This window comes from Callorhinus ursinus, unplaced genomic scaffold (genome assembly GCF_003265705.2).
Source record: "Callorhinus ursinus isolate GAN/ISIS: 27379988/994484 unplaced genomic scaffold, GSC_fseal_2.0 scaffold103, whole genome shotgun sequence".
Classification (NCBI taxonomy): domain Eukaryota; kingdom Metazoa; phylum Chordata; class Mammalia; order Carnivora; family Otariidae; genus Callorhinus; species Callorhinus ursinus.
In genome coordinates, this window is record NW_027397165.1 from 1,650,883 (window position 1) to 1,667,807 (window position 16,925).

General features: G+C 46.7%; 1 protein-coding gene across 1 annotated transcript; it reads right to left on the minus strand.

Moving 5' to 3' along the window:
• Nucleotides 1-1,554: 1,554 nt before the first annotated feature.
• On the minus strand, nt 1,555-15,663 carry ITIH6 (inter-alpha-trypsin inhibitor heavy chain family member 6). Its single transcript, XM_025858582.2, is given in 10 exon segments — nt 1,555-2,049; nt 2,052-2,816; nt 2,818-3,170; nt 3,173-3,368; nt 3,371-3,803; nt 3,805-3,829; nt 4,696-4,867; nt 10,346-10,375; nt 10,377-10,466; nt 15,460-15,663. Coding segments are annotated over 10 exon segments (2,763 nt in total).
• Between the last annotated feature and the right edge of the window lie 1,262 nt (nt 15,664-16,925).

Sequence of the window (16,925 nt, forward strand, 5' to 3'; positions counted from 1 at the left end):
CTTTCTCTCTTTTTAAGGTTTTATTTTTTTTAGTAGTTCAAACAAAATTTTATTTTTTTTCTTTTTGAATTTTTATTTAAATTCTAGTTAGTTAACATGCAGTGCAATATTGGTTTCAGGAATAGAATTCAGTGATTCATCACTTACATACAACACCCAGTATTATTTTTAAGTAATCTCTACATCCCAACATGGGGCTCGAACTCACAACCCCGAGATCAAGAGTCACATGCTCTACTGACTGAACCAGCCAGGAGCCCCAGAAAAAAATAATAAAGTGACTGAGGGAATTACAGGTATTTGATTAAGTCTGGGGCGGTTGGGGAGAGGGTGGGAAGGACATCTGAGCTGAGATCTAAGGTGTGATCTGGAATTTGAGTGGCAATGCAAGAGATGAAGATGGTACACAGGGGGCAGGGCAGGGCAGAGCGATTATCAAACAGAGGGAATAGCTTGAGAGAGATCCCTGAGTGGAGATGGGGTTGAGGCAGGGCCCATTAGTGAATAGAGAGGAGGCCAGGGGGGCTAGAGTTCAGAGAGTGAGTGGGAGAAAGTGAGGTCAGAAGGGTATGAGATAGAGGGCAGATCACGCAGGGCCTTGTAGGCTATAAAGAAAACTTTGGACTTCATTCCTGGTGTGATGGGAAACCCTTTAGGGGGGGCTAAGTAAGAAAGGGACATGAAGTAATCTTTGTTTTTTAAACGATCCTTTTGCTGCTGGGGAAGAATGGCAAAAAAAAAAAAAAAAAAAATCTCCTGAGAGAGGAAGCAGGGAGACCAGTGAGGAGACTGGACCGGTTTTCTAGGGTAGACACGATGGTAATCTGCCCTAAGATAGTGACAGTTGGGGTGGTGAGAAGTGGGTGCATTTGGCAAATATGTCAGAGGTAATATTGCCAAGAATTGAAGATGGACGGGATATTGGCGGGTGGTGGAGGGGCATGTCAAGGATCTCATGCCCAGATTTGTATCCCTGTGACTTACTGCCACCACCAACTGGTTCTAATCCCGTCCTATAAGGTCTCCCAGGAAATGTCACTCTTCTTAGGAAGACAGAACAAAGGAGTGGTGGAGCACATTCAGTCTACGACCAAATTAATGTAGGTCCAAATCTCTTCCTAGTTGTGTGACATGGAATAAGTTACTTCAGTTCTCTGTACTTCAGTTTCCCCCCATGAGTAAAATGCAGATGTCAACAGGTTGTGTGTGTGTGTGTGTGTGTGTGCGTATTAAATGAGGGACTAAAAGTACAAAATGTAGACGACTACCTGCACATAGGAAGGACTAAAAAAATGTTAACTGTTATTACTTCACAGTCTTTGGGCAATTTAAAGATAATAATTATTATCTTTTCCAATTTGTGTACCCCTCTCTGTTAGCAGGGTGGTTTACAGAGCACAAAAGAACTAATCAGACCTGTCTTACCCAGTGGTGCTTCCATTTAGAACCCCGTATCCCTACCCTGCTTGGGAAGCATGAGCAATTCTCTTGTCCGACAAAGCAAATGTCAAAACCTCAGCTTGACCAGATTGTTTCTGTTTAGCCTTCCCAGTCTTAACATCCCTCCCCTAATTCTGTGCTTATGTACTGAGGCCCAGAGAGGTTAAGTAGCTGATTCAAAGTTTCAAAGCAAGCAATCAGGCAACTGTCATCACTAGATTCTGCAGAAGCCTTGTACGCTCCCAATCCCTGGAGCTCTCCATTCATACCTCCCCCGCATGGCTTGACCTCTTGCCCATGGCACTCACCATCTTCATCAGGAGTGAGGAAGGTATAGAAAGCCGGTGGATTCAAGGACTCCATGATCATGGACTCCACCATTGACTCAGACAGCAGCTCTAGCTCCTCAGGGAGATGGAGTAGGCTGACTGCCTCAGGGAGGGTGCCAGAAGGCAGCGAGACTGGCAGGTTTGGGGGGCTGCCTTCTGGCACAGGCCTGGAGCTGCTCGGTAGGCTCACTGTTGGGACTTCTGACACAGAGAGTCCCAGAATTTGCCTGGTGCTTTGGGGCCCCAGCAGCAGGTCATGCTGATGCCAGAGCTTTCTCGGGGCAGCTGAGAGGGCAAGGCGGAGTCAAAGGTAATAGGGAGGGCTTCTCCAAGGACAGAGGTGGTCATGGTACTGCTGGGACTTGCGGGACTTGAGGTTGTGCTTGTGAATGTGCTTGGATCCTGAGGAGGTGGGGGCATAGGTCTGGCAGGTCTGGGGGGTAATGGGGTTCTGGGTTTATTGGGGATTGGGGTCTTAGGTTTGGAAAATGATAAGCTTGGGTAATTTTGGGGAGGTAGGGTACTAGATTTAAGAGGTGATGGGATTATCTTAGGGGTCTAAGGTAAGAGGATCCTGGGGTTAGGGTGTGACAGATTGTCTGGGGTCGTGTGAGCAGGAACATTTGGTCTAGTGTGTGGTAGGTATTTGAGGATCTGAAGTGTGGAGACTCCAGGCTTGGGCTGTGGCAAGCTTTTGGGTGACTGTGATGTGAGTACCCCAGGTTGAGAGTGTGATAGAACACCCAGTTTGGGTTGTGATGGAGCACCAGGTTTGGAGGGCAGTGGAATAACATGTTTCATAATGCCAGCTTTGGGCTGGGATAGGGTGCCAGGATTCAGAGGTGGGACTTGTGTCTTGGAATTCATGGGTAATAGGGTACCAGGATTCTGGTGTGATGGTGCGCTGGGCTTCGTAAGCAACAGGGCACCAGAGTTTGAGGGCCCAAAGGCAGCAGTTTTTATTCTGAGAGTTGGCTGAACCAAAGGTCCAGAATCCTGTCGTGCTGGATTTGGGGGCTTTGGGTGTGCTGGGGTGGATAGGGTACTTAGTGCTCTGACCCAGCGGCTCCAACTCCTTGGAACTGGGCATAATTTCTGTAGAGGCAGGAGTCGTTGAGGATAAATAGGACCTTGGTTTCACAAGCCTTGATTTGGGAGACACCTTGGGTACCAAGCCTGACTGGGCTGTGCCTGTCTCTAGGCCATGCCTGCTGGTGGGTGAGGGCATAATGGTGCCTGGTCCAGCTGCAGTGGAAGTCTGTATCCTGGCCTTCCCACTTGCCTCCTTGGGCTGCACCATGACCAGTGAAGTCAGAGGTGTGACAAAGTTGTATTCAAGGGACAGGTTGAGGACTTTGGCAGCCAGCAGGTGGAGAGTGGTGGTGTCACGGGCTGGGAAGCACCCCTCAGCAACTCTCCAATGGTGATGTAGGCCCAGAGGCAGCCAGTGAAGTGGGCTACATAGTAGGCTGGCTCCCCTGGGACACCAAAGTTCTTCTGGCTGCTGTTGGTGGCCACCTCACTGTGGCAGGCCACAAGAAGCTGACCCTTGGGGCCACGGGCTGCCAGGTGGATGCCCAGTTCCTGCTTGCCTGCCTGCCTGCCTGCACTTGTCCTGCCACCACCAGTTCTGAGCCCCCAGAATAACTGGGGGGAAAGGCCCAAGGGGAGGCCCCAACCAAGCCACCCAGGCAGTCCAGATGCACGTCTGCCAGCAGAGGCATGGAGAGGCCCTCCTCATAGAGGTCCTCCAGCTGTAGGGATGCATCAGTGCCCTCATACATGCACCAGGCTGCTCCCTAGTTCTCCAGGGGCAGGTGACACAGCAATGGGAAGTCAGCCTCATCTCCAGAGGCCAAACTGAAAAGGGACACCCTGTTGCCCAGCACCTGACAGATGTTGGAGAGGATCACCCTGGGGGTCATCACACTGGCTGTGGGCTCCCCATCTGTCAGGAAGATGATGAGAGGAATCCTCCCCACACTGGGGCCCCGTCCAGTCTCCTGATTGCTGTGGTTTAGCATTGCTATGGTTTAGCAGAGCTGGTTGAACGTTGGTCCCTAATTGGGAAGCTGACTGTGAGACCATCTTTTCTCGTTATTTCTATCCCCATTGCAGACACTCTGGGCACCTCACCAACCTCTCAGGCTCAGTCATTTCTCCTTATCTTTGCTCAGACTGTTTCTGCTACTTATCCTTCCCAACTCCCCCACTCCCACACAGGTTCCCTGAGATCTGACAGTGGGGCCCACATGTCCTTGGCTTTTATCATTCCCTGTCTCAGACTATGATTTGCCTGTTTCTTGGGGGGATATCTTAATTCTCTAGTCAGACAGGCAGCTCCCCAATGATAGCAACCCCACCTCCATGCTACAGGGTAAGAAAGGGCTGAGTTGACAGGAGGTGGTGGGTGGGGGAGACTTCAGTACTTTTCCGAGAGACGACTGATCAAAAGCCAGAATCAGGACGGCAGCTTGACCAAATGCTTGGAAATAAATATGTAGATTATTGATTTTAAAAAGTTTTGGCAAATTCTTCTGAGTATATGCTTTAAAGAAACTCAGGGCCAAAGAAGAATGTGCCCTAAAATACATAGTGCTATGTTCTTTCTGCTAGGAAAAGGGACCCAGAAGGATGAAGGGACATATTTGGATAAAATATAATAGTGATATTTCAGGTATTGTGAGAGGTGAGGTGGATGGGGGAATGAAGGGAGCATTTCAAGAATTCCCCACATCTGGGACACCTGGCTGGCTCAGGCGGTAGAGCACATGATTCTTAATCTTAGGGTCACGAGTTTGAGCCCCACGTTGGGTGTGGAGCCTACCTAAAACAGAAAACATAAATAAATAATAAATAAAAAATAAAAAGGAATCCCCCACATTACCACAGCCCATCCATTTGAGTGGGTAGGTCTAACACTTACAACCATCAGCTTCCATGTGACCCAGGTAGTCCTTGGTGCTGTGGATATTCTGGATGGTAGCCTGGATGGAGCCTCCAGCTTTCTAGACACTAACCGAGTCAGAAAAGGTGATGATGTTGGAGTGGTCGTTGACCCGCAGGTCACCCAGGATCACATTCGTGGCCTTTTCAGTCTGTGGGATATGGATGAAGTGAAGGAGATGGACCAAGGCTGGAGGTCTTGCTCAAGACTGAAAGGTTATGTCTATACAAGGTACTAAGGCCTAAGTGCTGTATGGTTTTAAGGTTCTCGGACTCTGGCACTCCGGAAGTCTAGAATTCTCAGGGCAAAATGCTATAGGCCCTATGGATCTAAGCCTAGACCTACACTGTCCAATGGTAACTGCTAGCCACATGTAGCTACTTAAACGTAAGTTAGTTAAAATTAAAAGGAAAAAAATGTTAAATCCTGTTTCTTTATTTTCAGTAGCCACATTTCAAGTGTCCAATAACCACACGAGAGTTATTGCAGAGCAGTGGCTACTGTATGGGACACCTCAGAACTTTAGAACATTTCCATCATCAAGATAGTTCTATTAGACAGTGGTGGTTTAGAAGGTTCAAGCTCTATGCATTCAGGGTGCTAGAATCCTGTGTGTTCCATGGTTCCTGGACCGCATGACCCAGGATTCAGTGATTCCAGGACCCTAAAGCTTAAGAGCTTTATGATTCTAGGTCTTTATAACTTCCTTTCAGTGACTTTGGCATGCTTTAGTTCTGCCCTATGTAATCTGTTCTTTTACCTCATCTTCCATTTCTTCCAGGCGGGTCTTCTCACCAGCCCCCAGATAACCCAGATTCCATTTTTTTTTTCTCCACAACTTTGCTCTTGTTGAGCCCCTTGGATAACAGACCTTCCCACTTCCCCTTTACTTATCCGTATCTTCACTGCTCCTTCTCTGAGCAGCCCTTCCTTGATTGCTTACTTTGACCCACGCCCCTTGTACCCAGATATTCCCTGTCCCAGATGGTTTGCTGACTGTCATACGTAGAATATTTTCATTTTCCACAGAGATGTTGAGCCCTCTGAGAACAGGGCTTCGAATGCTTCTTCCTTTTGGCTCCCTTCTCCATGACAATACCTAGCATAGGGCTGGGCACATAGGAGGTTCGGGGAATACGGAATGTAAGTCCTAGAATTAGGTACCACTTATGGGGCACTTGTTATGTTCCAGGCACTGTGCCAAATGCTTAGATGCATCAGCTCATTTAATCGTCATAGCAACACAATGAAAAAGGTACTGATATTATACCCGTTTTATCAGTGACAACGCTGAGGCTCAGAGAGTTGGAGTGACTTGCTCAGGGTCACACAACTAGTCACCGATGAGCCAGGGACTCAAATCCATATTCTGGAGATGTTAAACATTATGCCTTCAAACTTTTATATTGTTATAGATATCAGAGACCACAAGGAATACCACTTGTGGCCCACCTTTCTCTACACCTTAAACTGATAGAAGATGCCTTGAATGCTTTCAAGTGGATCAGAGTCTTTCCTGCCACAGGATGAGCTCAGGTCACACATTCTGGAATAGGGAGCTGAGGTCTTGCTCAAGGCTGAAAGGTTATTTCTATACAAGGTACTAAGGCCTAAGTGTTGTATGGTTTTAAGGATTTAACCATTCATTCTTGTTTTCATTCAGAGGACTGCAACATAGAGCATGATGGCCCTTCCCGAGAATCTCCCGTTAACCAGAGACAAATTATGTTTTTAGAAGTATGTTGTTTAATCTACTGAGATTTTCCAGCTATCTTTCTGTTACTGATTTCTAGTTTGATTCCACTTGGTCTGAGAGCATATATTTATTGTACGATTTATATTCTTTTAAGTTTGTTAAGGCGTGTTTTATGGCCCACAATGGAGTCTACCTTGGCAAATGTTCCACGTGAGCTTGAGACGGTCGTGTATTGTGCTGTTGTTGGATGAGGTACTGTGTAGATGTCAATTAGATCCAACTGATTGATGGTGTTGTTCAGTTAAACTATGTCCTTACTGATTTTGTGCCTGCTGGATCTGTCCATTTGTGATAGAAGGGAGCTGAAGTCTCTAACTATATAACAGTGGTTTCATCTATTTCTCCTTGCAGTTTCTATCAGTGTTTGCCTCATGTCTTTTGACGTTCTACTGTTAGGTGCATTACACATTAAGGATTGTCATGTCTTCTTGGAGAGCCATTATATAATTATAGTTATATAAGATTTCTTTTTCAGTCTGAAAGCAGTCATTGTGTATTAACTGGCCAGATTGCAGGAATAATGATGGTAGATACCTTAGTTTATCCTTCTAATAAGCTGTTGATCTGGTCTTCCCTATTGCCAGCATCTGCACCTTCCACAAAATGGGTGATCTTTTCTTCATTCCACCTCATGGAGAAGATAATTTGAAGGGCCACTGGAAGTCTTTTGCTTCTTTGAAACACTTTACAGTAATATAGATCTTGTGAATCAGATCCTCCATGCAAACGATGCCATATCTACCAAGAGATCAAGCAGTGTGTTATCTGTCAGGGAAATTTGCTTTTTGTTCCTTTATAGAATGCATCTCTTTATCCCTGATAATTTACATGCTCTAAAGTCTACTTTGTCTGAAATTAATATAGCTGCTCCAGCTTTTTTATTAGTGTTCAGCATGGTGTCTTTTATTTTTTTCCATACCCACTACTTTTAATCTGTCTGTGTCTTTATATTTAAAATGGGTTTCTTGTAGACAACACATCGTTGGGTCTGGTTTTTTTGTTTGTTTGTTTTTGTTAGGTTCTGTTTGGTTTTAATCAACACTGATAGTCTCTGTCTTTTAATAGGTGTATTTAGACCATTCACAGTTAAAGTGATCACTGTTATAGGTACAATAATATTTGCCATGTTTTTAACCCTTTTCTACTTGCTGCCCTTGTTTTTCTTTTCTTTTCCTTCCTTCCTTCCTTCCGTCCTTCCTTCCGTCCTTCCGTCCTTCCTTCCTTCCTCCTTTTTTTCGGTCTTCTACTCTTTTTCTGTCTTCTGTGGTTTTAACTGAGTGTTTTATATGATCCCATTTTCTCTTGTCTTTTAGCAGAGCCATTATGGTTTCAAATTATTTTTCTTAGTGGTTTCCCTAGAGTGTGCAATATGCTTTTACAACTAATCCAAGTCCGCTTTCAAAAAACACTATAGCTTCATGTGTAGTACAAGTACCTCATGACAGAATATTCCCAATCCAACCCTCCTGTCTCTTATATAACATTGCTGTCATTAATTTCAATTATCAATAAGCTGTATTCCCTGAACACATTATTTCTGTTATTATTTTGAACAGTTTTTGTTAGAACAATTAATTAAAAAGGAAAAGAGTTCATTTTACCTTAATTCATTCCTTCCCTAACACTCTTTCTTTCTTTATGTAGACCCAAATATCTGAACTACACCACTTCCCTTCTCTCTGAAAACTTTTTTTCACATTTGCCTGTGCAAGGCAGGTCTACCAGCAACAATTCCCTCAATTTTTGTTTGCCTAATAGTCTTTCTATCTCTTTCACGTTGGAAAGACAATTTTGCTGTATACAGAATTTTAGGCTGGTAGTTTTTGGGGGTTTTTTGTTTGTTTGTTTGCTTTGTTTTGTTGTTCTTCCACACGTTAAATATTTCAGTTCACTCTTTTTTTTTTTTTTTTTTTTGGTTGCATGGTTTCTCAAGAGAAGTCCAAGGTAATTCTTATTCTTGTTCCTGTATAAGTAAGGTGATCTTCTCCATGGGCTTTTTTTTTTTCTTTTTTAGAACTTTTCCTTTGATTTTCTGCAGTTTGAATAGGATACGCCTATGTGCAGATCTTTTTGGTATTTATCCTGCATGGTGTTCTCTGAGCTTCCTAGACCTGTGGTTTAGTGACTGTCATTTATTTTGGAAAATCTGTACCCAGTATTCCTTCAAATATTTCTTCTGTTATTTTCTTTCTTCTCCTTCTGGTGTTCCCATTACACATATGTGTTGTACTTTTGTAATTGTACACAGTTCTTAGATATTCTCTTTTGTCTTATTTTGTTTTACATTCTTTATTCTCTTTGCTTTTCAGTTTGGGAAGTTCCTATTAACACATCCTCAAGCTTATTGACTTGTTCTTTGTCCATGTTCAGTCTCCTAACGAGCCCACACCAAAGGCAGTTTTCATTCCTGTTACAGTGTTTTATATTTCTAGCATTTACTTTTGCTTTTCTCAGGGTATCCATCTCTGTTTGCATTACCTGTCTGTTCTTGCATGTTATCCACTTTTCCCATTAGAGTCCGTAGCATATTAGTCATGGCCATTTAAAATTCCAGGTCTAATAATTTCTCTGCCATATCAGTGTGGTTCTGATGGTTGATTCATCTTTTTGGACTGTGTTTTTTCATTTTAGCATGGCTTGTAAGTTTTTGGTGAAAGCAGACATGATGTATCACGTAAAAAGACCTGAGGTAAATAGGTCTTTAGTGGGAGATTCTATGTTTATCTGGCTAGGAATTAGGTTGTGCTTGCTAGTTGCTACAGTTGCATGTGTCAGAGGCAAAAATTTCTTTTAGGGTCCTTGTTTTTGACTCCTCCATTGTCTGGGGTTTCTCGGGATATTCTTTCTTAAAGAGTCTAGGTTTCCAGTTCTGTCAGCTGTAATCTCCTGTTGTTATACAGGAATGCAGTGCATGTGGTGATACTGTGTGGGGGAAGGAGAAGCATCTCATAGTTCGATGCTCAGGTCTCAGTCTTTTAGGGCACCTATGCCCCTGAACTATGACCTCCACAAGTGCTCCTCAGCTTTTTCCTGACCTTAGTTGAGATGGAAAGGCTAGAAAAGTTTGGAGTTGGGTATATCCTTTCCCCTACACTTAAGACTGCAAAAGACAGCTCTCAATATTTCCCTTCCCCCGGTTTGGTTACACCCTAAAATACAAGTTAGTAACCTTAGGTCCCATGGGCTCTATGGTTCAGAACTTCAAGGCACATAGACTATACTGCTCCAGGTCACTTGAATTTTATAATTCTAGAGTCCCAGAGTATTGGAGTTCAAAATACTGCTTCCAGAACTTTATGGATTCAGGTTCTAAACTCAAAATCTCTTTGGCCTATGGCTCCAGTATTCTGTTCTAAGGGTACTCTGGTAGAAGGGCTACATATTTAGATCTAGATGGACCCAGGACTCTGTGGTTTCTAAGCACTACAATACCAGTGCACTGTATTTTTCTGGCTTTGAAGTAAAATAAACAAACCAGGACAAAACAAACCTGTGGCCTCTGGAAGGTTCAGAGTCTAAATTGACTATGATTTTCTTTTTATTTGTTGACTCAGGTTTTATGACACCAGAGTTCTCCAGCTTGAAGGTTCTATGACTCTGGGCCCCTTGGCGATCTGAAGTTTTGTCGTTAAGGGTCTTGATGGTTACAGTCCCATTGTCCAGTGTTTCAATGTTCCCAGTATTCTGTGGTTTCGGGTCTACATGGCTCCTGATGTGCAAGGTTACCAGGACCCTAAGGTAGGCCTCGGCCTATAAGATCCCAGGGTGAAGGGAGGTAGAGTCTCTGGTCCCAGGGGACCACTGTTCCCGTACTCTCTGCTTTCCGAGCCTTCTAAAACAGGAGCTATGACAGGTCTGCTGGGTCCTTGCTACCTGCTTCATCGTGGTGCCAAACTTAGAGCCAGCCGCTCATGTCAATAAGGAATACCACGATTTTCTTGACAGGTGGGAGGGCTCTGGGGGCAAAGTAATGAATAAAATAGCCCTCGTAAATCTGGACAAAAAGAAGTGAAAACCAACAAGAACTGTGAAAGGCAGTCTAACTCAGGTCCCCTCTTGTTCTCCAACATAACACCCTGCTTTTTTCCTCCCTAGGCCCTGCCTCTGTTTCTAGTTAAATTAGGCATCTGTGCGATTGTTTGTTTCAATGTCCATCTCCTCCACCAGAACTGTGTCTCTGCTGTTCAGGCTGTCAGCCCAGGGCCTGCCCCAGAGCTGTGGAGTGAATGAGACTGGCTTGTGGCCCAAGGCTCCAAGGATCAGGATCTCTGTAATATGTGAGTTCCTGTCCATGAGAGCTGACTTGCACAGTCTTGAGGGCCCCTGGGGACATTTTGCCTGGGCTCCAGGAACTGTAAGTATTGTTTTAACCTCCCTCTATAGAGTGAGCCAGGGGCCCAGCTCCATTGCTGCCAGGGGCTGGGAGTTTGCAGGGCTTCCCTCTCCTCCTTCAACCTCCTTTCTGCTGTTGCTGGGCAGAGTAAGCAGGGAAGGAGGGAGCAGAGGCTGAGTGAGCTGTTTGTTCAGAGGGGATTGGTTAGACCAGGTGCAGATGCCTTGGCCTGCCAGGGATGTGATTGGCTGCTGACCCCCTTCCCCCACTCCATCTCCCCTCTGCAGAGCCTGGGGGCTGGAACAGCTAAGGGAAGTGGAGGGGGGAGCTGGGAGGGCCCCCAGGACCAGTGTCAGCTCAGCCTAGGGAAGTATGGGCTTGCGGAGGGTCTATGCTGCTCAGTAGCCTGAAGTAAGCCCTGCCTTGGGACAGCCAGCTTTATTCTCCTCTCTGCCATTCAGGAGCTCTCTGAATGGCAAGGCTGGACACACTATCTCCTCCTCTCTCAGGGGGAAAGGAGGATAAAGGAGGACATCTTGCTCTTTCCTTCCACTCCAGCCTTTGAATTAATTCACAAGTGCATATGGGGGCTCTGTCTCCACTTTCCCCTGGCACTCTACAGCAGTTCTCAAAGGCCTGGGTCGTCCATCTTGCAACTGCTCAGGCCCAACCAAGGCAGAGACCAGCTGCCCTCCTATTCCTCCCATAACCTGGGCAGGTGAGTGTTTCCAGAAAAATCACATTCTTATCTCCTCATGGTGGCCTCACACCTCACATCTTATAAGCCAGAAGCATGACCCAGGGCACCAACCTCTCACGCTCCCCTCAGCTGCCATGCCACCTCACTTGGCAGGAAATGTTTCCTTTCCTTCCTAATGAAGAAAATTAAGGGCACCAGGCCATGTCCCTTGGACTGCCCATGCCACCCTTGCACAGGGTTCACACACCCATACACCTCTTCCTCTATTAAGGACCAGACAGTCCTGTCCTGGACCCCATGCACTCCCAGCCTCCGGCACCTCCTCCACCAGTCAGACCCTTCTCTCCAACCTGCCCCACACATGCTACTGGGTCTTCTTTAGGATGCGGAAAGTGCTGTGTCTCTTCCATCCACTAAGACAGTCCCCATTGATCCCAATCCCATCAAAACTTCAAACCATCTTCTCTCCTCCCTGCAGCATGCCAAGGTAATGAAATCATCACCTACAGTGGTCTGCCCACCTCCAGCTTATTCCTGTCCACACCACAGACTGGCTTCAGCCCCCACCACACACTGACTCTTCTCTCACTAAAGGCAACAATAACTAGTTGGTTTCCAAACTCCATGGGTGTATTTTGATTCTTATTGGACTGCAGCTCCCTGATGTATTTCACAACTGGCAATCACTTTTGGTCCCAAGAAGAATCTTCTGTCCTGGGAATCAGAGATGGCAAACTCTCCTTATTCTCCTACCAGATTTCTGGCCCATTTGATTCAGCCTCTTACTTGAGCTCCATTTTCTCCCCCGTCCCTTAAGCAGTGCTTCCTGATAAATTTTTTTCAGTCGTGGCATGCAAAGAAAATGATTATGCTTGTGTAGCACAATGGAGGGAAATGGTGGGGATATAGAGCTCTGAGCAGACTGCTGGCAGCTGGTGGGGCTGGATACCCAGAGAGCTGAGGAGATCAATGGCTGCTGGACTGGGAAGCTGTGCCTTAGCAATTGCCATCCTGGATCTGCTCTTCTGGCTCGACACATTCTCCCTGGGTCACTTCCCTAGCTCTCGTATTTTCAGTCCCTGAATCTCCATGATGACCCAATACCTCTTTCTCCAATCCAATGCTCTCCACTCTTTCCCCTCCACAACTGCATACCTGATCACCGTTGGACCCATTCCCTTGGGTGTCTGAAGATGCCTCCAATGTATTTTGCCCAAACAATAAATTCATATATTTCCCCCATCCTGCCCTTGTGTGCCTTTGTCATTTACAGACCCTATCATCCACATGGTCACTCCAGATACAAACCTTGGCGTCACCCTTGAATCTTCCTGTGCCCCTCACTCCCCACATCCAACCAGCCACAGATTCCTTCTGGTTTAATCTGCTGGATATATCTCAGGCCCACCCTTCCTCTCCATCCCAAACTAACAAAACCCAGATTCAAGACTTCTTTCTCTTTGGTTCTGCTGCTTCTATTGTGGCCCCTCCCATCCATGCATCTTTGCAGCAGCTGCTCAGTCGGGTCTTTCTAAACTCAAACCCCATAATGTCATTCCCTCTCATGGCTCCCTTGTCACCTTCAAGACATATTCCATGTTCCTTATCATGCCCCTGCAGCACTCGTAGCCTTCGGTCTCACCTCTTACCGTTTCTTGTGCCTCAAATCAATGCTCCAGGAACTCCAACCTACTTGAGGCTCCCTAAACACCCCTGGGTATTTCCAACCTTTATTCCCTGTATCAGGCAGCCCCCGGTTGGCTAGAATGCCTTTCCCTTTCCACAGCCCCTCTCCCAACTTGGTACACGGTTTTGTATTCTTTAACCCAGGTCGGTCTTTACTTCGGCCGGGGAGCCCTGCTTGACCACCTTCTTCCCTCGCGATGGCATCCATCCCAGCTTGTGTTGTCACTGGAAGAGCACTTCTCATCTTGTGTGTGTGTGTGTGTGTGTGTGTGTGTGTGTGTGTGTGTGTATGTGTGTCTGTTTCACCCAGAGACAGTGAATAGGATCTGTGTGTGATGCACTTCAGGGTTCCCAGCATCAGCCAGCAGTGGGCATGAAGCAGATTAGGTACGTACGGAGTCCCAACTGAGTGAATGAAGGGGTGAATGTGCTGGACTTTGAAAGATGGGCATACTCAAGCAGGAATGGGAGGTCAATTGAGGGGTTCTTGGTAGGGGATGCAGGAGTCAGGGCACACAGTAAATGGGAGTATCTGTCTTGCTATTTAGTGCCTAATTACATCTGTTCTAATTATAGTTCCGCTCCAGGCAATGGTCAAAAAGGTAAAGAATAGGAAGCCGACAAATACCTCAATTTACACACCCACATGATTGAACACCAGGTTAAGGCCCCTGCTGCCACCTACTGGCAGGGTACCCTCAGCTCCTATTCTGAGAGAGAGAATTATTTTATTCCCCCTACACAACAGGCTGTACCATACCTCTGTGCCTCTGCACATACTGTCCCCCACTCTCTCTGCATGCTATTCCCTTCACACTATCGATCCAGGCAGAGGTAGAGTCTATTCATATTTTCCCAGGCTAATTTAAAGGCCAACTCCTTTAGGAAGGCTTTCCTGGAACCCTCCTCAGCGGTATCTGCACATAACCCATTACAGATTTATACGCAGCATTTAGAACTGTTTATGACTGCCGAAGCTCTATGTATCCGGCTGCTTAGGGACTGGGATGTTCCAAAGGAAGACTAGGGGTTGTGTCCACCTCATTTCTGAGATCCCAGAGTCAATGAGGACAGGACTGGACTAGAGTAGCTCTGTTTGGTGGTGATGTATCCACGTATGAATGAATGAGTAAATATGTGCATGGGAAGAGGTGTTACCAAAGCACTATATTAGCCCAGAGCAGACAGAGGAATTGTCCGTGGGCTGGGGTCATCAGAGAGGTGGCACTTGAGCTAGGTCTTCAAGGACGAGGACAAGTGGAGAAAAGAGGGAGAAGACATTCCCAGGGCAAGCAGATAGTATGAGCAAATGCTCAGACACAAATGAGTGGCAAATTCAGGTGTTTTTGAAGAAAGGCATGTGGTGTGGTGTTGTATGGTGTGGTGTGGTGTGGTGTGGTGTGGTGTGGTGTGGTGTGGGGCAGCCAGAGGGTGGTTTGTGTGCTGCAGGTGGTGAGAGGTATGGCAGGAAAGGAAGGCTGGGAGCAGACATCTCAGGCTACCATGCAATCGTTGTTGTCAAGCCAAGGGTCTTGGATCCGTGCTCTAACCCTCTGGCAGAGCATGGGATCTCTGCATATTCTTCACGAATGTGTGAGCTCAGAATTAAGGGCTCCCTGTTTAGGCCGATGGCTCAGGTGAGGCAAAAAGAATTCTTAAAACTTAGAGACGGCAAGAAAGTGTGAGGGAACATGAGAGCATCAGAGCTGCAGAAATTGTGAGAGCCCCATGAGTGTGAGAGACCAATTACGGGCCAATGGTTCACTTTCCAAAAGGACTGGTTAAGAGTGGGCTATAACTCGATTCAATTAGGAATGGATACACTTCAGAGTGCCTGGGTGGCTCGGTGGGTTAAGCATCTGCCTTCAGCTCAGGTCATGATCCCAGGGTCCTGGGATGGAGCCCTGTGTGGGGCTCCCTGCTCGGTGGGGAGTCTGCTTCTCCCTCTGCCCCTCCCCCTCCCCCTGCCCTGCTCCTGCGTGCTCTCTCTCTCTCACTCAAATAAATAGAATCTTAAAAAAAAAAAAGGAATGGGTTCATTTGGAGTTTTATTCAATTTATACAGTTCCAGGTCTCTAACACTTAGAGGAAGCACATGTGTCTCCTATGGTGTGAAGTCATGTGTCCCTATACTACATTCTGTCCGTGTTCACTCATCCTCACTGATCTCTAGGGAAAACCAGATGAGCAACTTGCAGAAGCCAGATTACTGGCCAGGCCTGTCTGACTCCAGAGCCCATACTCTTTCCATTCCCCTGGCTCCCTCACCTGCACGTCTGCAGTGATGCCCTCCATGACTACATCGTACTGGACCACAAAGTGGGCCAAGATGCCTGAGCTGGAGAAGGCAGACTGGTCTTGCAGTGTTGAGCAGAAGGTGATTCAGACACAGGTCTCTCCCTTCTCAATCCTGGTGGATGGGGGCAAGTCAGCCTCACCTGTGTGGGTGGGGAGGGTGGAGATGGGTGGCATGGAAGGCTCACCAAGCAGAAATCCAGGAAAGCGGACAGCAAAAGGGGCAATATCTGAGCATGGGGAAAAGCAAACCCTGCACCACCTGCTGCTCCTCCTGCTTACAACACCCTTCCACTTGCCCCAGTGCTATAATCCTCTCCAAATCCCACAACTAGCTCCTCCTGTTCTGCCTCTTCCTGCAGGCCCAGGCTGACAGACCCAGCCCTCCCCCCAGCTCCCAGGCTCTGGAAGTCTGACCCTCACCCACAACACCAGCCTGGCTCACGTGCCCTCCATCCCTGGGCCCAGTCTCTGGAGGAGTGTCATGTCCCCAGGTAGACCAGGGACCTGCGTCTCCTCCCACAGAGGCTGTGTGGTGTGTGCTGTGGAGAGAGACAAACACAGAAACAGGGCCTAGGTCCCCTCCCATGCCCCTTACTGCTGTGGGAAGTTGCAGCCTAGCAAGGTTCTCCTCTGGGATAGAATTTTATGTGTTTTCTTCCCCCTCTGCCTTCTGACTCTCAGAATCACGTGTGAGAATAAGGCTTTTAGCGCCTCATGAAATCACAGATGATTTTCTGGTCCCGGATGTTTGCCGAGCCGGCCACAAGATCAACTCTTCTGGAATTCCAACCCAAGACAAATGTCCATTTAGACATGTCTCTGTGCCTCCTTTTTTCCAGAAAATGGAACCTTGGGAATTCTGCTTCCCCCCTCCTTCCTGCTACAGCTGCCAGGAAGCTTAGGGGCAAACTGAGCCCCCATACTCTCTGAGGCGCCTGCTTACATACATTCCCTTGGCTTCCTTCCTTTGAGAGGTCTTTGTTCTGTTTTTTCCCCACAGGATTGGCTCTACCCTCTGTTTTAACCTTTCAGGAGAAGGGGGAGGGAGCTGCCATTTATAGCTTAGGGCTTAAGAGTGCAGCCTGCAAGGACTCAGATGCTGCCTGTGGGCCCTTGGACAAGTTATTCACACTCTCTAAGCCTCAGTCTCCTCATCCATAGCACGGGAATGATAATAGCTCTTATTTCATAGACAGTGATTGTGGGGATTAAATGAGACCATTTATGTAAAGCATTTGGAACCGTACTTGGTTCTTAGTAAGTGCTCAAACAATTACAGTTATCATCACATCTTCATGAGACTGCACCAGTGATTTGTAAGAAGGAATTTTCTCAAATTCTCACAATGGTCCTGGGCTATAGATGGCATCTCCCCATTGTACTGGCAGGAAAAGTGAAGCAGAGCAATTGAGTGATTTGCCTGGGTCCCACCTTAC